Here is a 24,280-nt window from a genome sequence, read left to right as displayed (position 1 = left end):
AAATACAGACAAAGAAAACTCAGATGCTTGGTTACCAAAAACAAAAACAAAAACAGATGGCTACTTCAGCCCAGTCCTCTGGCTGCCTGACATCAATATATGCTTCCAGTCCTTTTTATTTTTTATTTTTTTTAAGATTGATTTTATTTATTTGAAAGGCAGAATTAGAGAGAGAATGCCTCCATCCACTGATTTACTCCTCAAATGGCTGCAGCAGCCAAGACTGAAGCCAGGAGCCTGGAACTCCATCTGGGTCGCCACATCAATGGCAGGGGCCTAAATACTTGGGTCATCTGCTGCTGCTTTCCTAGGCGCATTAGCAGGGAGCTGGATCAGAAGTGGAGCAGCTGGGAGTCACACTGGCCCTCATGTAGGATGCTAGCATCACAGGCAGTTTAACCCCATTGTGCCACAACTCCAGCTCCATGCTTCCACTCTTAAACATCTTACTCAATAGAAAACCACCATCGCGCAGCTTTAACTTTTACAATCCCTGCTGCACTCACTTACCCTCTGTCCAAAAGAGAAGAAAGCCAAGGTATCAGGAGTCACTGTGACCAGTTTTTTTCTCAGTGACTTCTGTTCACCCTCTGGTCCTTTCATGATACTCTGTAACCTGTAGACAAAATTGTAACCTTCACTACCATGAACAGATACATAAAATTGAGGGATAAAGGGAAAGTGAAGAAGATGAACATTAAACAGTCATCAACACTTTTGGATGCCTAATCTGTGCTAGGCACTGGGAGTTACTGCACTGAACAAATAGTTTTGGATCTGCCAGTTGGTAAATGTGTCTTTCCATGTGTCCATCAGATACGCTGGAATAACCATAGGAAGAATTCAGGTACCCGTAGGCCATGATGAGATGTTTGCTGATGTAACTTCTCTTTACCACCCAGCAGGCCTGCACTAAATGCAGTGTATTTGCCTTCCCAAAACTAGGGTGTTAAACAGCAGAATGAAGGAGCCTAGGGGTAGGACTGGAAAGAAAAGAGAACCTAGCAAGCTGGCAGCCAAGCTGTAAAGAGATCTGTGGTTTGGAAAGCTAGATTCTAGGCTGTGAAGCACGGAGGTATCAGTGCTCAGCTCCCAGGTCCTGATCCTGCCCATCTGCATGTAAAGCCAGCATGGTATTGAATCTAACCAAAGCTGCAACAAACCAGACCAAGTTCAGCCAACTGAGTTTGCATAGACTGCCCCCCGCCCCAGACTAACGATCTGACAAGTTAGGTGTGCCTTTTTCTGAGAGCGTCACTTAAGCCTCTAGTGTTGTTTTAAATAACACTATTTGCTATACATTCAAACATAAAAAGACACACAAAGGCATGAGAAAGTCTGATACATGTGGTTGCAAAAGGAAATGGTCAACAGGCATCAATAGAGTCAATGAATTGTAATTATCAGAGACTTTGATAGCTGTATAAGTATGTTCAAGAATCTAGTGAAGGTATACCATGTGTATGAAGAACTAGGAGATAGGACAGAAAGATAAAAACCATAAAATGCAGGGGCCAGCGCTGTGGGGCAGTGAGTAAAGCCACTGCCTACAGCACTGGCATCCCATATGGGTACTGGTTCAAGTCCCGGCTGCTGCATTTCCAATCCTCCCAGAAGATGGCCTGGGAAAGCAGTAGAAGATGGCCCAAGTCCTTGGGCCCCTGCAACGTGCATGAGAAACCTGGAAGAGGCTCCTGTCTCTGGCTTTGGATCAGCATAGCTGTGGCCAGTTGGGGAGTGAACCAGTGGATGGAAGACCTCTCTCTCTCTCTCTCTCTCTCTCTCTCTCTTTCTGCCTCTGCTTCTCTCTCTGACTTTCAAATAACTCTTTCAAATAAATAAATCAATCCTTAAAAAATAAACTATAAAATGCAAAAAGGAAGTGCTAGAAATGAAAACTTCAGCATCAGAAACAAAAATTTCACCATGGTTTTAATAGCTGACTAGATACAGAAGAGGAGAAGGTTATTGGTCAGTGAGAGCCGTGAGGCATCACCAGATGGTCTACAATGCATGCAGTAGGAGTCCCAGAAGGAAGGAGTGAGAGAAAATGGGGCAGCAGAACATTTGAAGACATCACAGTCAAGATTGATTTATCAACCGCAGGTTCAGGAACCTCAGTGACCTGTGAGAAAGCTTCAAGTACTTTAATAAACGTGTAATTGGGATTTTGTATTCAGTAGAACTATGGACAGACAGGGCCTAAAGCTCAGAGACTCCCAACATAACTTGAAGGGAACTACTCTACTGCTCATCTTAATTAAATTCCTCAAAGTCATTAATGCAGAGAACATCTTAAATGCAGTCAGATAAAAAATGTCAAGTGGCAGAGAGGAACAAAGGGGAGGATGACGTGAGGCTGTTCATAAGAAATGAGGCAAGCAGGCAGGCAGCGAACACGTCTTTACTGAAAGAATAGTGGGATCCACCTGACAGTGCCTACTCGGTGGAGATACCTTTGGGTAAAAAGGCTAAACAAAGACTTTGCTAACTACACTAAGGCTATATCACCGGCAGAGAAATACTAAAGAAAATCCTTTGGGCATAAAGAAAATGATAGCTAATTAAAGCCCAAGAATAGCTGGAACTGATTGGTGGTGCTAGAAGTCACAGAGTGGCTGGCACTATGGCATAGCAGGTTAAGCCTCCGCCTGCGGTGCTGGCATCCCATATGGGTGCTGGTTTGTGTCCCAGCTGTTCCACTTCCAATGCAGCTCTCTGCTCTGGCCTGGGAAAATGATAGAAGATGGCCCCAATGCTTGGGCCCCTGCACCCACGAGGGAAACCTGTAAGACACTCCTGGCTCCTGGCTTCACATCAGCCCAGCTCCATCCATTGCAGCCATTTGGAGAGTGAACCAGTGAATGGAAGATCTGTCTCTGACTCTGCCTCTCCCTCTCTCTGTGACTCTGCCTCTCAAATAAATAAACAAATTTAAAAAATAAAAAGAGTTTTACTGTCTCAGAGAAAAAGAAGTTGATTGGCCCTCTAAGGTGAAGACAGCTTTTTTTATGTCTTTGGCATGGTGGTTACAGTGTATACAATTGTAAAAATTTATGTAATTGAACACTTTAAAACCACCCATTTTATTGTGTATAGCTGGCACCTGAATTTTGAAATTTTTGAAAGTTCACTGTTAATACAGAGGTTTGCTGGAAGGGCCAGAACACCCGGCCTGGGGTCCTGCAGGCAGGTGCACTCCTCAAAATGCCACTGCTAAAGTTGCCAGCGTCAAGCCATGACATCCATGCCCACCGCCCAGTGTGAGACCCGAGGCTTCCCCACATGCTCCTGCCCTGTGGCCCCAGGAACTCAGTTCTATTGAGAAGGATTCATTTTTGAATTTTCAATCAAAGGCAGTTGCACCTGAGTGGTGGTACCCAGATGGTAAAATCCCTAAGGAAAAGTCAGTGTGTGGCGCCCAGTGCCTTTGTAGTGGGAGGCTTTCCCCACTTCCCAGGAAGACTGCCAAGGCAGGGTTTCCCCATCACAGGAAGGCCTGAGGAGAATGGACAGTTGCCCATCCTTCCTGGCAAGAGGCTCCCAGGGGAGTCTCCATGATCATTCTCAAACTCGGCATAAGGACTTGTGAGGGTTTCAGGTGACACGCCTGTTTTTTAATGAAAATTCTCTCCAGCCATATTTATAATACTAGAAATTAAGCTGAGGGATTTTAAACTATTAATCATTTAAAAACAATAGCAAGCCAATTACATATTAATATAAGTAGCGTATTTTATGAAAACTAAGCATATTTTCCAGCATAAATAAAGAAACAGGACAGAGCATTGTTTTATATTTTTGTAAATATGTCTGGCTTAGTAACAAAAAAATTGGATTTTTCATGTCTGCTCCTGCATTCTGTCTTGCTGTATCTTGCCCTGACTTAAATATAGGAGGAAATACTACTTTATATGGACATGTAGCTAGGAAATGATAGAATATTTCAGTGGTCTTTTTAGATAATTGAGATTTTTGGCTGTCTTACACCACATGGAAATTCAACAAATGATAGCTTTTTCTGGTTAGTTGTACTTGGTTCACTAAAATCCATTTATGTGTATTGTACTTTGAATCTTTCACCCATGCATAATTTTGTAATGTCATATGTTGGTCACTGAGTAACAGATTTTTCAAATAATAGCAAATTTCATTGTATACATCAAAAAAAAATCACATCCATCATTATTGCTTCCAACCTTATCAGGAAAGTTTTTCTGTATTTGGAAGTTGTCCATGCACACAGCAATGGAGAAAAATTTTCAAAGATGCTAATTTTTCTCAGAAACCTGAATTTTATTAGCAACACATACTTCAGTTCTTTTCTTGGTGTAACAGGCTCACTTCATTCCTTTACTAGAAAATATTCACAAAATACTCATGTCTGAATATCGGTTTGCCACTCATTCTTGGAAGTAAAAATGGAGTTGCATTTAAAAAGCAGCACATCAGGCTTGTAGCGTGGTCCCAGGTGTGCGTTTTGTGTAGGTAAATATCAGCAGAAGTGCTTTATTATGTTTCCCATTCATCACAGAATGTTAAGAAGTCTGTCATCAAAACTTAAGTTAATCCTTTTTACTGCTTTAAAGGCATTCATAAGGGAAGCTTATTTTTTGTTGTTATTTACAGTTGCGTGGCAGCAACAGATATGCCGCTGCTACAGTTTGGCTTCAGTGCCTTGGTTCATGCTAGAGCACCTCTGTACACACTACTGCTGTTATCAGTACCAGCAACGCAGATGTCAGGACAACATAAAAGACAACTGAACATTCTAGAATAAGTATGAATGTAGTTTTGCTTTCATGGATCTCAGGGACTCCAGAGGTCTGTGGCCTGCCCTTTGAGAACCTCTGTTTTAGGCAGGAACATGGCTTTAAAAAAAAAAAAAAGGTTTCAGTTGACAACTATTAAAGTTTTCTAATTCAATCTTGGTAATGAGTGCACTAAGTTGACACTGCAATGCACCCATGCAGCCTGCTGTCAGGTTAACCCAAAGTTTATGTTGAACTTATCCGTATTTTCCAAAATAACTATCAAAAAAACAGTGTGGTGCATCAGTGGCACAAAGGTAACAGAGTAGCAAAATCAAGTAACAAACAAGATGAGCAGAACCTGAAGGAGTTTAGGGGCTGCTTGCTTCTTTGATGCTCTCAAAAGAAGTCTTGTACTTTGGGACAGCTCTTGACATTTTTTTAATTGGCTTATTCCCCGAAATTCCTGTAATAGCCTGGATTGGTCCTGGCCAAAGCCAGGACCTAGAAACTCAATCCAGGTCTCTCACAGGGACCCAGTCTCTTAAATGATCATTGCTGCCTCCCAGGGTCTGCATTGGTAGAATCAGGAACCGAGTCAAACTTAAGCACTTCCATATAGGAAGTGGACGTCTTAATTGCTAGGTCAATTACCTGTTCCAACCTTCTCCAATTTTTTAAAAAAGATTTATTTATTTATTTGAAAATCAGAGTTACGCACTGAGAGAAGGAAAGACAGAGAGAGAAAGGTCTCCCATCCTCTGGTTCACTCCCCAATTGGCCGCAATGGCCAGACCTGCATTGATCTGAAGCCAGGAGCCAGGAGCTTCTTCGGGTTCTTCCTATGCAGGTGCAGGGCCCAAGGAGTTGGGCCATCCTCCACTGCCTTCCCAGGGCATAGCAGAGAGCTGGATCAGAAGTGGAGCAGCCAGCTGGGTCTTGAACCAGTGCCCATATGGGATGCTGGCACTGCAGGCGGCGGCTTTTACCCACTACACCACAGCACCGGCCCCTCTCCAATTTTTTTAACTGTCATTCTACATGACAGAAATCGGAGCTCCTTGACCACATCAAACTGTTCACAGAAATATTGAATTAAAAGATGCTTCTCTTGTTGCAAAAACTTGTGGAAATCTTTGCAAGTTTTTCATAATATGCACTTTGTGCCAGCTTTTTGAGGACCCTTCAAAACCATGTGAGTGATAGGAGTTTGACCAGGCCAAATGCAGGAGCTGGAAACTCAATCTGGATCTCCTTTATGGGTAGCAGAGACCCAACTGTTTGAGCCTTCCCTTGCAGCTTGCCAGGGGGTGTATGAGCTGGAAGCTGGAATTGGTAGCATAGCCAGGATCCCAAACAAGACACTGATATAGGATGCGAGGGTTCCAAGTGGGACTTTAGGCCGAACACCACCCTATTTTGGTTACTTTTAAACAATCAGATGTGTGAGTTTACTGCCCAAATGAACTCCAATCAAATGGCCATTTTCCTCATAACCTCGTCTGTTTAAACATCTGTTTCAGCCATGAGATTGTGCATTATATATATTAAATAATCATATATTGATAGTATATGTAAATACATAAATAAGTGATAAATACTTATATAAAATATATATTGTACATGTGTATATAAGGAGTAAGGAAGCTATTGGATTGTTGAGGCTAAATACTGGGTCAGGACAATAAAGGGACATGGAGCCCAAACCCTGTTCCCAGCAGAAAATACGCTCATTTAGGGGAAGTGCATCCCTCCCCCTTCAGAGAAACCATTACCTTAGCTTCCTTTACCCTTCTTACCTCTTGAAAGAAATATTGGGCTGCTTTTAACAGCAATAGGTTTTAGGGATTTGATACCCAGGAAGAAGAGTTAACTCCATTCACACTGCCCAAATCGGCGGTAGTATGGGATCACTTTCTCCCTTATTCTAGAGGATGTGTTTAGTGTCTACTCTGTGCTGTAAGCTGTGGGCAGCCTCCAAGGAGACAGAAACCATGACCAACCACCCTCAGCCTGGTCTTTGTTTGCAAATGACCGTGCCCAGCTGTGGCAGATGCTGTGCTACAACATGGAGCTGACAAGAAAGCGTTCCCAGCAGGGAAGCTGTGAGGGTGATGACTGGCGCCAGAGGAACTGGAAAAGATCGGAAAGGAAGAGCTTGGCTGGAACAAGGGAAAGGCCGACCCAGAGCCCCTACTTACACACGCACCCTGTCTTTGCCCAGGACCACTGGGAATGCATTTTGGGGTCTGCGGCAGAGGCAGGTTGTAGTTAGTTAACATTTTGAAAAGCTCCCTCACAGTACCTGGCTAAAGCTCCTGTAAGCCCGTTACATTTCCGTAACTTTCACAGTGCCATGTGAATAGAGAAATTCTTTGGGCATTTGAGCTGCAAAAAAGTAGTCAACTTTTGTGGTATTTTCCTTTTTTTAAAAAAATTTATTTAAGATATATAAATTTCATGTATTTCAAATATGCAGTTTTAGGAACATAGTGGTACTTCCCACCCTACCCTCCATCCCACCCACGTTTCTATCCTTTTTCCTCCTCTCTCTCCTATTCCCACCCTTAATTTTTACAAAGATCTATTTTCAGTATACTTTATACTCATAAGATTAATGTAACAGTAATGAGTTCAACACATAGTAAGAAAAAAAAAAACACTCTTCCTCAACAGTAGAGACTGTAAACAGTCATCTAATCTCAAAATGTCAATTTCACTCTAGTACATTACATTTTAAGTGCACTATTAGTCACGACAGATCAGGGAAAACGTATAGTATCTGTCTTTTGGGAATGGCTTACTTCACTAAGTGTAATGGTTTCCACTTGCATCCATTTTGTTGGAAAAGACAGGATTTCATTTTTTTTATAGCTCTGTTGGTATTTTCCTCTTTAATCTGAACAGTGTGGCTCTCATGGAGACAACAGAAGCTGCTGCTGGATTCGAAACATCTAGTGGATCAGATAAGCACAATATCATAGGCTTTGGAATTGTCTCTCTTTTTTTTTTTTTAAGATTTTATTATTTACTTATTTGAAAGGCAGAGTTACAGAGAGGAAGAGGCAGAAAGAGAGAGATCTGAAGCCAGGAGCCAGGAGCTTCTTCCAGGTCTCCCATGTGAGTGCAGGGGCCCAAGGACCTGGGCCTTCTTCTGTTGTGTTCTCAGGCCATAGCAGAGAGCTGGATCAAAACTGGAGTAGCCGGGACTCAAACTGGCACCCATATTGCATACCAGCACTGCAGGCTGAGACTTTAACCCATTAAACCACAGTGCCAGTCCCTGGAATTCTCTTAATTTCTCACATTTCTACCGATTTTATTCCTAGGTGCTCCTAACTAGATTGTGCTAATAGCACAATAGTAAAATCACCAATCAGCTGAAAAGTTCAGTGAGTTTTTGAGTTTGTGCACTGATATTTGAGATGTGGGTCTGTGTATCTACTGCTGAGGCGTCACCGCGACTCATTTGTTCACGCAACACATAGTTGACACAATACTTCTATAGGAATGAGAAATTGACATTTGGTACATACAACATTGTTGGTATACAGTTTTAAAGCAAACCCTCTTTGATTTACATAACTTGCCATTTAAAAAAAAAAAAGCTTTTATCTTTGTTCCAGAATAAGAGTTAGCTGGGATAGATAACTTTGTTAAGTATGTGACGATGTTTAAAATACTTAGGGACATTTGTATGCACTAGGGATGCCAGGGGAACAGTGGTTTGCATTCTTTAGTAATGTGAAGATTTTTTTTATTGTTAAATACACATGCCTTGATTTATATCTTGACATTTCAGACTTTGTCAGGGTCTTCAGAACTTGGAAACATCTGTATTTTAGCCCTTTGTTGCCTTCCTCACCTATTCTTTTATTATTGCATAGGCCAACGTAGCACCACACAGTTCCTTCTGCACACATGCACGAGAAAGGGGTGGACGCAGTAATACATGTTTTCTTTCTGAGATACTGCCTTGTGCCATTACAGCAAAATTTGTGAATGAGGGTAATTTGGGGTGAATATTGGCTTATTTTTATTCCAAGTAATATTTAGGTTTCAAGGAATAATGAAGAAAGGCAATTATTTAAATCACTGCATTCAACTTTAATATAACCAGTTTTCCTTAAGAGTGTACACACCTTTATTAGACCACTTGTTTTCTTCTTGTCCTGCCTCAGGTTTGTAAAGATAAGGATGCCAAGAGATAGCAGCACCCACAACTGGCTAAGTGAAGGAAGTAACAAGAGTAGAGATCTCATCCTTTTAGAAATCCTGACCCATTGCTTATTTTTAGACTGAGATCCACTTTGGAGTGGTGGCAGTTTTTCAACCTGGCTTCATCTCTTAACCAAATTGCAGCTCAAAACCAGTTATGAACTCCTCTAGTATCCAATATCTAGTATCCAGTTGCTGCTCTCTCTAGTATCTGCCTGTTAATCGTCATCATAAGGAGTATGAGTTGCTGACAGCCTGTAGACACAAAGAACGACTGTGTGGCAGTCCAAGTGCTTATGGAAAATCACCTACTTTTTGTCCTTTTCTGGAATATTTGGAAAAGGAAAATGAGTTGCATCCTAGAATTTTGCCTGAGGTGCTCTCTGGAGTTTTTCCCACCATGCTGATTTAATAGAGGTAGCTGGCAGGTATCAAAATAATGGAAGGTGATGAGAAGAAAGTGGGAGTTGACTGTTAGCATGTGGGGAGCAGTAAATAATGATGGTTGACCCAGGATGCTCACTGGGGTGGAAATCCCTTGTTGGGCTACTGAGCCAGACTTTCTAAGAGCCCAGTCATCCTTCATGCTTCAAATGCACTTTACTTCTTTATCAATTAATAGCTCTAGATAGGCTAATTTTAGATGTAAAAACTTCCAGGCTCCCTTTCATTTTTGTGATCAGAAACTTGGTACATTTTCAGCAAAGCCACAGTCCACAGCTATAGCCCATGAAATCATTGCTCTCCACTCGTCCCAGAGAGAGGCAGACTCAGAGCACTGTAAAATTAAAATGTCGTGTAATGCCATCTACCTTCTGTATTAAAAAAAAAAAAAAGTAGCTTTATGTGTCCATGGTTAGTCATCTATTACTCTCTCTTCTGTTACCCTGTGGATATGTTGACATCTTTTAAAAATTTCTTTTAGTCTTTAATGGTACAGTGATTAATTTTAAACAGTTTCCATATTTGACATTGTTTTTGATCTTCTTTTTACTTTGTTCCCTGCTTTCTGCATTCTCCTCCCTAATCCTCCCTCTTCTTCATCCCATTTTTAATTGTCGGGTTGTTTTGTTTATGTATCCGTGTACGTGTCGTTTATTTTGATTTTCTGTTGGTCTGGTGTTCTCTCCTTTCTTGTCATTCCCACCCTCCTGCCGCTGTAGCCCCACAGGCTGTGGACACTGGCCGAGCAGGTAGGGAACTTTTCTGTTCATCACAGCAGCACCGCCCGCCCTCCCACCTTGCCCACTTCCTGCAGTGGCACAGACTGGAAGCTGAGGGCAGAGATTGAGGGTCCGTAGAACCTTGTGATCGGGGGTATGGATGACCCAGAATAACGTCACTGCTCAGGTCTCTTCAGGTGCTTCACACATGTGACAGATGCCACATTGCCATTGTACATGATTAGTGACTCCTCTGCCAGCTTGGATTCATCTCCATTTTACATCATTTTCCACTGATTTTAGTGACCTATTTTCAAATTTTTGTAATTCATATTTGATGGTTGTGTATTTTTGCCTTACTCAGAACATCAAACTAGTCAACACTTGTCTGTAACACAGACCGAATAGTCTCAGGTAGTTTAGAATGTTCTTTGCATATCACTGTAAGCCCGCACCCGGGAGCTAATTTATGTGTGCTGTTCTTTTTCCCTAACTGGGTAGTGAACTATCAAAGACCAGGATTACTGCATAGTGTAGTGTGTTTTAATAAAGTTATCTTCACTTTTATTTTTTCTTCTACTTAACACACCTTTGGTGCAAAATTGGGATTCTCTCTTGAAGAACTTTAGTGTAGATCTTCCAATAAATTCTGAAGGGCTCTGGGTCCTCCCCCCCACCCTGGAAAATTTGTTGTCAGTTCCATCTATATCCAAACAAAGTGTTCTATTGCTTTCCTAAGATGTGTATGCGAGATGTTGGTTCGGCATGTTGCCTTCATAATGTTACACCGACAGAGCTCACTGGTTGGAAGTTAGCACAGCGCAGTTTTGAAGTGATTTATGGTGCCAGCCTAACATTTCTGGCCCTGTCAAATGACTCAGACCACACAATTCTGCCCACTCGGCTGGCATGATACAGCCTCCTTGACTTGTGCCCTGGACAAAAATAACTTCCCCAGATCTGGAGAATGAAGACACAAATAGAACGGACAAGAACCAAGTCATCCTCTTCTCTCTCCCGTTTGAATCTGTCAGCTCATGTCACAAGCCTACTTCAGTACCTTGAGCTCTAAAAATACTCCCTAACGGATGCAGGTAGCAAGAATTTCTAGAAGAAGATGCTTCATGTCCTTGACAGCCTGCTTTTGCCACCCAGCCATTCTCTTGGCAGTTTGGCCTTGTTGTATTTGGCAAGAACTTGTGGCATATTTCTTTTCTTTCTTATCATATATAGATATAGATATGGCTGGGAGTCAAGCTATATGAACAACAAGTGTTATCCTTTTGGAATGTTCCTTTTGGAATTTAGTTTATCAAATAAAGTTGACAGTTTTTATGCTCGGGCTTTTTTTTTTTTTTTCCCCCAGTTTAAGAGTTTACCAGAGAAATGTTTGCCAGCCAGCTAGTAGCAAGCACAGACCCCAGTTTGCTTCCACCCACACTGGAGTTAACTGTGCCGTGTTGTTGCTTACAGGGGACCTCAGGACCTGACCCAACCACTGTCTATGTTGATATGAGAGCCCTGCGGCACGACAGGTACAGTAGGCTGCTTTTTTCCAATTTGTTTGGTTTTGTTACCCAACATACAGGTACCTACGTAGAAGAAGTGTTGATATGCTCCAAGTATAATTATCTTTTTTTTTTTTTTAAGATTTATTTATTTGAAAGGCAGTGTTGGAGAGACAGAAAAAGATCTTTCATCTGCTGGTTCACTCCCCAAATGGCTGCAAGAGTCAGGGCTGGACCAGGCCAAAGGCCAAGAGCCTGGAACTCCACCCACGTCTCCCTCATGGTTGGCTGGGGCCCAGGCACTCGGGCTAGCTTCTGCTGCTTTCCCAGGCATATTAGCAAGGAGCTGGATTGGAAGCAGAGCAGCTGGGACTCGAACTGGCGCTCATATGGGATGCCAGCATCAAAGGCATCAGCTTAACCCACTGCACCAAAATGCCAGTCCAGAAGTAGAATTATCTTATAAATAACAGCATGGTAGAGTTTGGCAGAGCTACTCCAGCTTTACAAATGGAAACTTTGCTGGGCTGTAGCAGTCCTGTGGCCTACATTTCTCTATGTAACATTCTTTTTTCTTTTTAAAGATTTATTTATTTATTTGAAAGTCAGAGTTACACAGAGAGAGGAGAGGCAGAGAAAGAGAGGTCTTCCATCCGATGATTCACTCCCCAGACGGCCGCAATGGCTTGAGCTGTGCCGATCTGAAGCCAGGAGCCAGGAGCTTCTTCCCGGTCTCCCACATGGGTTCAGGGGCCCAAGGACTTGGGCATCCTCTACCGCCCTCCCGGGCCATAGCAGAGAGCTGGACAGGAAGTGGAGCAGCTGGGTCTCAAACCAGCGCCCATATGGGATGCCGGCGCTTCAGGCCAGAGCGTTAACCCACTGTGCCACAGCACCAGCCCCTCTCTATCTAACATTCTAACCAGGGGTGGGGCACCAATCTTCTACCAAGAGCTGTTTTTGATATTTATAGCATCATTCACAGGCCATACAAAATTATCAACTTAAAAATCAGACCACTATAGATTTATTCAAATCTGAGTCCTGCCTGCAGTTGCCTTGGCGGGGCCAGACCAGATAATTTCATGGGTCTTGTATGGCCCGCCGACCAGATGTTCCCCAGCCATCTAACCATAAGGCAGGGATATTGAGTCAGACCCCATTTTGCACATCAAGAAATAACATTCTCAGGCAGGCTAAACCACTGCCTGCAGTGCCGACATGAGTCCTGGCTGCTCTACTTCCAGTCCAGCTCCTGGGAAGGCAGAGGAAGATGGCCCAAGTAGTTGGGCCCCTGCCACCCATGTGGAAGACCAGATGGAGTTCCAAGATCCTAGCTTCAGCCTGGTCCAACCCCAGCCACTGTAGCCACTTGGGGAGTAAACCAGTGAATGGAATATTTCCACCTCTCTCTGTCTCTCTCTAACTCTGCCTTTCATTTAAATAAATCTTAAAAAAAAAAAATAACAACCTCTCTGCATTTCTTTACGTGAACTGAAATTTTATGTGAACGACTTTCTGGGGAATTTTAAAAATAGCAGTGAAGTTACCTGTTCGATGTGGCTTCCTCAGGAGCCCTGAGCAAGGGTGAACAGTGGTGAGTGTGAGGATGTCTCAGGACAGGAAGGGCTGAAGGTCGGGTGAGCTGAGAAGGCTTTTGCAGGGATTTCTGGCCCAACAAGGAGGACCTAATGAGATGCCCAAGAAGGAGCAAAGAGTGTTATCATTTTTACTAACTTTGCCTATTTGCAATAAGTCCTTTGTTTTTTGGTGATTACACAGATGCCCTTCCATTGCTGTTTACATGTCACTCATACCCCGACGTTGGCGTCTTCTTTCCTAAATTATTAGGTTTTCATTGCTGTGCCAGGTACTTTGCTACTTCCTCTGTATTTTTGCATTCACTCCTCTACTGTCACATGTCACTGTGTAAACATATGAGCAAACAGAGCGAGAATGGCCATGTGGTTAGTACGTGGGAGATGTGGAGGCCCCAACCCCAAATGATGGAATATGCTGTTCAGTGGTAGGACCTGAATTTTTCCCTGCCTGTGAGTGTGTTGGGGTGGATGGTGGAGGCCAAGGAGGAACCTGGGATCTGCCAGCCAGCCTGGGCAGTCACCACTCACCCACTAGAGGTCACATCTGGATACTTGTGCTGTCTCGCCCCGGGCCCCATCTGACAGTGTCTTGGAGGTGGTCCTGCTGGCATGTAACTGGTAGAGACCAAAGATTCCACTAGGCATCCTGCAGTGCATGGGACAACAAATGATCAAAATGCCAGTAGTGCCAAAAAGGAAGCCAGGCAGAGCCTAACCTTGCCACGCTTGTGGGTTGCCTGCCCGCCAGCTCGTGAGTTAGTCTCTAGTGTTCAAGACAGCTACTGTTGGACAGTACAGAATCACAGACAGAGCCCCTCATGAGATGGCTGGTGGCCAAAGAGGAGGACTGCCCCCGAGATTACCAGCTACAGGGTCCCAAAGTCCCGTCTGGAACATCTTCAGAATTCCGAAACTTAGTTATAGAGAGATGCAAAGGAACTTGTGGGGAACCACAGGCTGGCCACCTGTGGGAACCTCTTCTACATGGTTTGCAGCAATCGATCGACCACAAGTCCTACGAAAACAACCAGGTGAAACAGATGAAACAGAATGGACTCTGCATAAACAACTAGGAGGAACCAGGTGAAACAGGTGAACTTTCGATCTGAGGCTATACATGCCCTTTCATCGGATTGGACGACATTAGCATAAACTGCACGTGAAGAGAACCGCTATTGGCTGTGGAGCACATGCTCCACGGGACTTGGGATATAAAGGGACATTGGGATTTGGGCGGGCCGCCGCCGCGGCCCCTCCTCCTCTTTTCTTCTCTCCTCACTTTCCTTCTGTCCCAATGAGTAAAGTTCCTTGAGAATCGAGAAAGAGTGAAAGTTCCTTGAGAACCGATGAACAGTGACCGTGTCGTGACTGCATTGGATCCTTGCTGGCGAGGGTCCGACAGAACTTACTTTGGACCATGCCATTTTCCAATTAATAACTTATGGGCATGAAAAGAGTACTTGTTTTTTTGAGTAGCATTCATGCAGTCCTGTCTGTGGCCTGGCCTTCCAGATACATGAAAGGTAAATATGCTAAGGCAGCAAGGATAACAGCTGCTGGCCTTGGAGACATAACACCGCTTGTTGTGTTATGAGTACCTGGAAATGAGAGACGCTTATGACCTACCACTTAGTCCTCAAGGTAGAAACTCTGCCTGTTGAGAAAATGTTTGATTTAGAAAGAGTGAAATGACACTGAAGCCAGCCTAATGTATGATAATAAAGTTAAAAGTTCAGCAGTCAATTCAATATCATGTGCCAGAAAGAATGGGAGGCCCAAGCCCTGGGATAGGCCTCCTGTGTGAGTCACCATTTCTTTGCCGTTGACCAAGTCAATAATCTTTCCAGGTGACAGTTTTATCCTAATTCCTAAGATAATTGATAATAATATTTTCCCCCTGACTAGGCTACTAGCTCATTATTTAAAAAAGAAGAAATACCCAAAATGGAAGTAGAAGTGCTTTGTGAACTAGAAACAGCTATGTGTTTATGTACTGTTACACATAAGTGTCAGGAATTCCATTGATCATGAAAATTAACATACTGTTAACTCTTTTTCAAGTGATCATAGAAGCTCTTCCGGCCACCACCACCCAGGCCACACACCCGGTACCTTGTTCTCTTACTTGTCCTTTGGCTTCATCACGGCGAGGTCTCCCCAGACTCAAATTCTCAGCTCTCTCCTTTGTCAGAGGAGAGCATGTCAGGCAACAGAGTGTCTTTGCAGGACTTCCACTGTCGTTCTCCCCTTTGGCGTCTAACTTAGGAAAATGAGGAGCAGAGCTCCACTCTGGGTCTTTAGCAACAATCTTCCCATCCAGGTTCTGCTGGGAGCCCTTCCCGGAAAGCACACTCCATGGTCTGCAGCCAGGAGACAGCACCTGCTCCACCTCCTCTGCTGCCATGCCATCCACTGTGCCCACCTCTCCCCAGTGCCCCCACACTAGGAGATGCTGCTTTCCTGGCCACACTCCTGGGCTCACTCTCACTTTTTCACTGCCCTTCACATCCATCCCACAAGGATGAGTGATTACAGACCCAGCCAGAAAGGTCGTGGAGGAGGCTGCCTGCCACCCCCACAGAGGGGAGGCAGCTGCTGATCCACAGCCAGCAACTTGCGGGCAGTGAAACAGAATCGCTGCTGAAAACGTTGACCCTATTTCTTTCTTGTTTCTATTCCTATAAAAGTGAGGTGATTGTTTTCTCACTAGAAATATATCAGTCTAGCACAAGGATTAATTACTTTTCCTATTGCTTGAATGACTTATTCACACAGGAGCCCCAAGGCACCTGCCCAGCTGTCACTCAGTTAACCTGATGAAGGCTAACTTATCAGTCTGTGTATACTTCTTCCTCAAGGAGCAGAGAGGAAATGTGCCTGTGTGTGTGCTCACAAGAGAGACATGTGACAGAGGACAGCAGCACAATGGGAGCAGCGAGCAGATGGGTTCATTGACCTTTCCTGCTTGGTCTTCTTCCTTGGTTTGTTTGTTGTTTATGTTTTGCAAAGTATTAAGGTTTTACTGGGGATAGGGCATCCATCAGAATGGAAGGGACAGAGAGAGAGTGCTCAGTCACTCAGATTGGGAGAAAGCAAGGTTACATAGTTTTTAATACCAGGGTGATTCCTGAAATTGCATTGTTTGAGACCTGGTGATCTGCATTTGTAGCAGGTGGCCCTGGGGAACATTTCTGCATCGCATCATCACAACACTCATTTTCGCACAATCCCAGGATAGATTGAGGTCCCACAAGCTAAAGGAAAAAATGAGGAAATTATTTTGAGAAAACTTGAAAATGACTATTCAGTTTTATACTATTCTTTATGTTTACCTCGAATTCATAGTCTGTTAGTCATATCCGATTTGATCTTTCCATACACACTTGAATTTTTCAAAGTGCCTAGTAAAGAAAATAAAGCATCTCTGCATTGTTTTAAGATTTATTTATTTGAAAGGCAGAGAGACAGAGAGGGAGGGAAAGATAGAAAGAAATATTCCATCTGCTGGTTCATTCTCCGCCCCCTCTACCGCACCCCACCCCCTGCAAATGGCAACAGTGGCCTAGGTTGTGCCCTGCTGAGGCTAGCATCCGGGGACTCTCTATGGGTTTCCCACAAAGCAGTGATCCCAAGTACTTGGGCCATCACCTACTGTTTTTCCTAGGCACGTTTGCAAAGAACTGGATTGGAAGTAGAGCAGCCAGGACCTGAACCTGATATGGGATGCCAGCATTGCAAGCAGTAATTTAACCCACTGTGCCCCAACACTGGCCCACTTTTTGCATTTAAAGAAATAGTTTTAGGGGCTGGCATTGTGGTGTAGGGCTTAAGCTTCCACCTGCAGCGCCAGCATCCCATGTGGGCACAAGTTGGAGTCCCTGCTATATACTTCCAGTCCAGCTCTCTGCTATGGCCAGGAAAGCAGCAGAAAATGGCCCAAGTGCTTGGGCCTTGCACCCATGTGGGAGACCCAGAAGAAGCTCCTGGCTTCAATCTGGCCTAGCTCCCATTGTTGTGGTTGTGGCCATTTGGGAAATGGAACTAGAGGATGGAAGATCTGTGTGTGTGTGTGTGTGTTTCCCTCTGTCTCTGTAACTCCGCCTTTCAAATAGAATAAATGTTTTTTTAAAAAACAAAGAGTTTTAGCAGTTTGTCACACGATGTTAGTGTAAAAGCTTAGAATGAAAACTACATGGCCTCCTCAGTGCTTATACCCTGAAGTTGTGGTTAAAGTATATTATTAGAAAAAACGTGGATACTAAATTTCTGGTCAGTGGGTGGCAAAGTATCAAGATCCTAAGAGAAGTGAGCATAGAACAAACCCTGTAAATAGATTTGTGATTTAATCAGCCACAGAATAGGGTGGACAGAATGGAGATGAAGACAACACAACTAACCAGGAGACCTCTACTAGGTCAGCTCCTGGTGTATGTGTGTGTGTGTGTTACATATACATATGTGAGTTTATGCACATTTGTGTACGTGAGTTGTGTGTATTGCCTTATTGTGTATGTGCATGAGTCTGAGGGTTTGTACATGTCCTTATGGTGCTTTTAAGTGTGCCATTTTGTCTATGTGCATACATATTTAAGAGAGTTGCATGTATGTTGTGAGAGTGCACATGGACACGTGTGTTAAATGTGTATACAGATATGCACACACATTTGTACATGTGTGTTCCATGTGTTGCAAGTGTTTGCACGGAAGGTTTTATATAAGTTGCTTAGGTATTGAGAATGTGTGTTCATGTCTGCTTTTATGTGCAGGAGTGAATTTGCACATATGTACTCGTTTTGGGTACACTCTGCATGTGAGAGTTTGTACACATATGTGGGATATATGTTGTAATTTTGTGTGTATATGTGTGTACCATGTGAGTGGTATGAGTGAGGGTTTTCAAATGTATATATGCATGAATGTGTGAGTTTGTGTAAACGTGAGTATATTGCTAGTATCGCACGTTATGTTGTGTGTCTGCACTTGTGTGCACATGCAGATGTGAGTTTGTGCCAGGCTTTTGTATTGCATGTGTGTGGCAGTACATATGTGTACACAAGTGTGTAAGTGCACACGGAAAGGATCCCTGGGAGAGTGTGAGGGTTCTGTTGCTGCGCTTGGTTGGCTCAGCATGGTCTGAGGTCTTAGAAGACAGGCAGCGGAGCCTTCAGGGGAGCTCATGCTCCTTTACTGAATACTTCTGTCCCAGCCTCTAATTCTGTCCCACACAGTCCTTGGGTTACTGTCCCAGCAAGTTCGCACAGCTGGTCTTGGTGCTCTGTATTGTGTAGGAGCCTCAACCTGACTCCCCACGTCCCTTGTGGACCCGAGCTGAGCCTTAGGCAGTCTCTCTGACTATGATGAGTCTAACAGGTGCTATGAGGTTAGGTGAGGCTTAGGACCTGGTTCCTGGGCTCAGTTCTCCCACTTTCTGTGTGAATCTGCACATGTTGCTCTCTTAATGCTTAACTTTCCCTGCCTGTAAAATGATCACAAGAGTGCCTAATCATAGAACTGTCACAAGGACTCCCAGTCAAATCCATATTAAATACTTAGGATGATACCTGACAAATTTTAAGTCCCAGTATGTGTTTGTTGTATAATTATGCATTTCTATGCATTTAAATTACATGTGTATACTTACACATAGTCATTCCCTGGTGTCTGTAGGGGGTGGGTTCCAGGATCCCCAGGTCCCTTATATCAAATGGCATAGTATTTGCATATAACCTATGCACTTACTGTAGATAATCTGTTGATTGCTTATTACACAAAATATCATATTGTGCTGTGTAAATAGTTGCCACGCTCAGTTTAGGGCATAATGATTTTGATCTTCTAAATTTATTTTTTAAGATTTATTTATTTATTTGAAAGTCAGAGTTACACAGAGATAGAAGGAGAGGCAGAGAGAGAGAGAGAGAGAGAAAGGTCTTCCATCTTCTGGTTCACTCCCCAAATGGCCACAATGGCTGGAGCTGGGCTAGACTGAAGCCAGGAGCCAGGAGCTTTTTCTAGGTCTCCAACGTGTTTGCAGGGGCCCAAACACTTGGGCCATCTTCTGTGGCTGTGGCAGGCACATCCACAGGGAGCTGGTTTGAAAGTGGAGCAGCCGGGACTCGAATTGGTGCCCAAATGGGATGCCAGCATCATAGTCCTAGCTCCGGAATAATGCTTTTTAAAGTCTGTACGCGTTCAGCACAGATGTAATTTTTTTGAATATATTTGATGTTTGCTTGGTTGACTGCACATGTGGGGCCCTTGGATTTAGAGGACTGTTTACCTTTTCTTTATTAGTATGTGTTTTCCTCCTTTATTTCTGCTCTTTCTTCAGACATGAATGCAATCTTTTAATTCACTGTTTAGCCCTATTTACTAGTTAGCACGTAATGAGAGGATCAAGAATGTTATCTGCTTTTTGTGATTTCCTTAAATAGTGCTTAATGAAGTATACTTGGAAATCAAACTACACTACCAAGAGAGGAAAGTGAACAGAAAAGAATTTGCATTATACTTAAAGTTTCTTGTGTTATTGGCACTCTCCAGACAGGCCAAAACCTTCCATGGAGATGAGTTCCCAGTCCTTGGTTTGACTTCCATCTTCCATTAGTGCCTGATAAAAATACATGCGTTCCTTCCCTTTAAAAATCACTTGGGCTGGGTGCGTGCGAAAGGAGAAAGCCACAGCTGGAGAACCGTGGCACACCCAGAGCAGATGGGCACGTGGCTGAGCCCACCTTCCGAGGAGACCCCTGCCTTGTTCCCACAAGTGGGCTTCGCAGCCCGGGCCCTATGCCAGAGGACCTAGGAGGTGGAAGAGGCGGGCTTTTTGCTGTAATGTTTTTATCTTTGCTTTATAAAATTGTAACCAGTAGCCCCTAGAGAGTGTGTACCTGCTTGAATCCCATTGCTGCTTTTGGTCTTTAAATCTCATTCTCCCTTCATTTCCTCTAACACACTGTCCTATCCGTATGACCCTAAGGGTTTCAGGGCCTCAGTTTGTCTCTTAGATAAGAGAATTACAGAAGCAGACGTCCAGCCCCTGCCCTCTGTAGGAATCCCCCTGCAGTAGCGGGGATGTGTAACAAATGCCACAGAGTGGTGACACACCTCAGCTTCACTTGGTTTTGTTCACAAGTGCACACTGAAGTCACATGTCCTATCACCTGTTTCCTCCCGGTCGTTTCATGGAACGGCAAGTTAAAGAAAGAAAAAAAGAGGGGGGCGTCTCAATATTTTTATGCGTCACTGTGTTTCGTAATTGTGTGCTGCCATTTTCTGCTATAATGACCAAAGAATGAACAGGCTGAGAATCAAAACGCAGAGGATTGTAAATAAATTTGCCTTTGAGGCCTTAGGAATGCACAAGAAGCAGCAAACAGTTTATCCCGCTCTTTGCCCTGAGAAATGAATGGGCCTGTTAGGATCTCAGGTGACACAGATTAGGGTGAACACTGAGAAATCTACAGAGTCCTAAAGCCTGGAGTGTACCTGGCCACGTGGGTCCTAGATGAAGACAGGACAGAGAGGACTCCTCACGGGGTGCCCTGTACATACCTGTTAGTGGTGTGTCCTCACAGGAAGGGGAGAAGAGGGAAAGGGACTGGGAGAAAAGTCTGGATTTGGGGAGGGAGAAGAGGAGAGGAATATGTCAAGTTTGTAATTTCACAAGCAAAAAGGTGCACAGAGTGTGCTTTGCTACACCATTTGTGCAATGCTGTTATGCTAGACAAAAGTACTGTGTCTCATCACTTATTTGTAGGGCGATTGGTCCCTTTTTTATACTTTTTGTTTCCTTTAATTTGTATTTGATTTATTTGAAAGAGAGAGATTTCCGCTCTTCCAGTCCACTCCTCAAATGCCTGCTGCAGCCAGGACTGGGCCAGGCTGAATCTAGGGACTAGGAACTCCATCCGGGTCTTCCACATGAGTGGAAGGACCCAAGCACTGGAGCCATTCATTACCTCCTGCTGCCCAGGAAGTACATTAATTTCCTCTTTCTTTTTGGGGATTTTTAAAAATGGATTGTTCAGGTGGTAGTAATATAATGGTATGTTTTCATTGCTTCAGGTTATTTTTGGAAAAAACTTGAAGTTAATTAAAAGTCCTGGCTGTTTTTGTAGCAGCACATCCTTGACCGCCGGCTGTGGCAAGCTGCTGGCAGCTCAGTTGGACACGAGGGGATGGTTCTGGGTCCTGGCCGTCCCTCTCGCCTGTGTGATGCCACGTGGCCAGCACTGACAACAGTTCTGGTCCAGTCCCACTAGTTGTTGAGATGGAAGGTACACAGGATGTTCACCCTCCAGGTCGTGAGTGACTACTGGGAACCCGCGGTGCTGACGGCAGTGTGGGTGGGCAGCATGTGAGCTCCCCGTGCCCTCCCTTGCCCACCTGCCCCATGGTGCTGCCCACATTCTGTTTGTGTGGCTTCCCATGGCTCCTGCTTGGATAATTCTGAAGTGAGCGTATCATTATAATGGGCAGCTGGATTGTGTGTCAGCACTCTAGTGGTGGTGTTCACCTGTTAGTAAGTCTGCAGAGCCAGTGTTAGGGATGCCCACTCCTCCAGTGGCCATGTGGGGGACCAGCCAATAGCAGGGTCTCAGGGACATGGCAGGTGTGCTCATCCCCCTTTTCACAGTCTCAGACATGACTGTTGGCCCCTCTGATGAGACACTGTGGGAGGAAGAAGCCCCTGTAGCTTCACAGGTTCACATGGGATGTGGGTGGAGGACGATGGGATGTGGCTCTGCTCAGACAATTTATGAAAAACCCTGTGTGTGAGCAGCACTTTCTCAGGGCTGCAGCCTAAAGACTCGTCACATCCAGTGAAGCAGGGTGCTAAATTCAAGTCTGTTCAACAGCAGTCGAGGACAGAGCATGAGGTTTTGTAATTCATGGCCAGTCTCCCTCCTGTCAACTCCCTGTGTGTCTTCTTCGCTAGTACAAGTGTAAACTTCCAGCCACTAAACAGCCCAGGTTTTAAACGAAGCAGAGCATTTTTCCCCAAAGTCTGGATTTGTTCTTGAGTCGATGAAGAACATGGAATGCTACAGGCCAGACTGGAAGACTTCCTGTAGACACTGAGACAGGGAACTGGTGGTCTCCATGGGAGAAGCATGTGTACTGCTGAAGCCCACACGCAGTGTAAAGGAGGTTTGAGCCCTGGGAAGGAATGGAGCATACATCTTCCTAGAGCTGATTCAACCAGTGGTGAAGGACATTGGAGAGAAGGGGCAGGAAATTCCAGTTCCCGAGCTGCTGATCGAATGGGCTCCTGAATTGTCTGACAGACTCTTCAGTGGGCAGGTGCTTCACCATGAAAGGGGGTTTCTTAGACAGTAACCTTGGCCCAGTCACCTGGGAAGACTTCTACTGCTTGGCTCAATGTTACTCGGCTGTTCGATACATGCTTCCTGCAGGATAGAGCTATCCTTGCTGGAGAGGGAAGCCACGTCTGTCTTTGGGGCCTGTACTCCTCCCTCCTTCGTGGAGCCTCTCCCACCACTCCCTCTGGCTCCTGGAGATCACAGGCAGGGCCCTGCCCGCCCACCCTCCAGCCGGTGGGGTTCTTTCTGGTCCAGTCACTAGCTTTGGTTTTGACTTGCAGCATCTAGATCAAGTTGAGCAAGTGACAGTAACAAGCACATGTGTTTATAGTCATGGGCAAAGCTCTCCATGTTCATAGCTTGTCGAGTTTGCCCAGGAAATCAGTGTGCTGCCTCCCAGCTGGAGAGAGCAGGGCTGAGCACGGCGTGGTCCTAGCTGTGAACTCGGAGCCCACAGTCACGGTGTAAGGTACTTCTGTTCACAGTGGTGACAGATTACCCTGTGTCCAGTTATTTCTATGAGTTCTTCATGTATTGAGGAAATCCGTCCTTTGATAGGCATGTTTCAGATACATCCCTCAGTTCTTTGAGGAGCTACTTGGGTATCTTTTGTCCTTACGTAACGGGTACTTTTTGTTATTTTTGGCTTGTGGATCTTTTTGTTCTTCATGTAAATGGATGAATTTTTTTTAAAGAGTTATTTATTTAAAGAATTACACAGAGAGAAGAAATAAAGAGAGAGCGAGAGATCTTCCATCAGCTGGTTCACTCTCCAAATGGCCACAATGACTGGAGCTAGGCCAGACCTAAGGCAAGAGGCAGGAGCTTCTTCAGGGTGCAGGGTCCCAGGAACTTGGGCATTCCTCTGCTGCTTTCCTAGGCACATTAGCAAGAAGCTGATTCAGAAGTGGAGCAGGGTGACCGGTGTTGTGGCGTAGTGGGTAAAGCCGCCGCCTGCAGTGCCGGCATCCCATATGGGCGCCGGCTTGAGACCCGGCTGCTCCACTTCCGATCCAGCTCTCTGCTATGGCCTGGGAAAGCAGTAGAAAATGGCCCAAGTCCATGGGCTCCTGCACCTGCATGGGAGACCAGGAAGAATCTCCTGGCTCCTGGCTTCGGATCGGCACAGCTCCAGCCGTTGCGGCCAATTGGGGAGTGAACCAGTGGATGGAAGATTTCTCTCTCTCTCTTTCTCTCTGCCTCTCCTCTCTCTGTGTAACTCTGACTTTCAAATAAATAAATAAATATTTAAAGAGAGAGAGAGAAGTGGAGCAGGGGCCAGCACTGTGGCACAGCAGGTTAAAGCCCTGGTCTGCAGTGCCAGCATCCCATGTGGGTGCCGGTTTGAGTCCCGGCTGCTCCACTTCCGATCCAGCTCTCTGCTATGGCTTGGGAAAGCAGTAGAAGATGACCCAAGTGCTTGGGACCCTGCACCCATGTGGAAGACCTCTCTCTCTCTGGCTCTGCCTCTCTCTGTAACTCTGTCTTTCAAAGAAATAAAATAAATTTTTTTTTAAAAAAAAGAAGTGGAGTAGCCAGTACTCAAACTGACATCCACATGGGATACCAACACTGCAGATAACGGTTTAAACCACTACACCACAGCACCGACCCCTAAATGAAGGAATGTTTATACAGCCTTTGCCAACAGAATTGTAGGCTTTTCCCCTCAGGATGAACCGTTCAGACCAGACTCTGAGGTGAGACCACCAT

General features: G+C 44.6%; 1 protein-coding gene across 2 annotated transcripts in view; it reads left to right on the top strand.

Annotated features, from left to right (window-relative positions):
- DIP2C (disco interacting protein 2 homolog C) overlaps positions 1 to 24,280 on the top strand; it is a 485,199-nt gene that overhangs the window by 444,191 nt on the left and 16,728 nt on the right. For both annotated transcript variants that reach the window (XM_062211075.1, XM_062211076.1), the window contains one exon: positions 11,606 to 11,667. In XM_062211075.1, the coding sequence (XP_062067059.1) occupies positions 11,606 to 11,667 (62 nt within the window). The remainder of the gene's footprint in view (positions 1 to 11,605; positions 11,668 to 24,280) is intronic.

The sequence above is a fragment of the Lepus europaeus genome, chromosome 14 (assembly GCF_033115175.1).
Source record: "Lepus europaeus isolate LE1 chromosome 14, mLepTim1.pri, whole genome shotgun sequence".
NCBI classification, from domain to species: Eukaryota; Metazoa; Chordata; class Mammalia; order Lagomorpha; family Leporidae; genus Lepus; species Lepus europaeus.
Note: the sequence above shows the minus strand (reverse complement) of the source record. Positions and strands in the feature narration are given on the sequence as shown.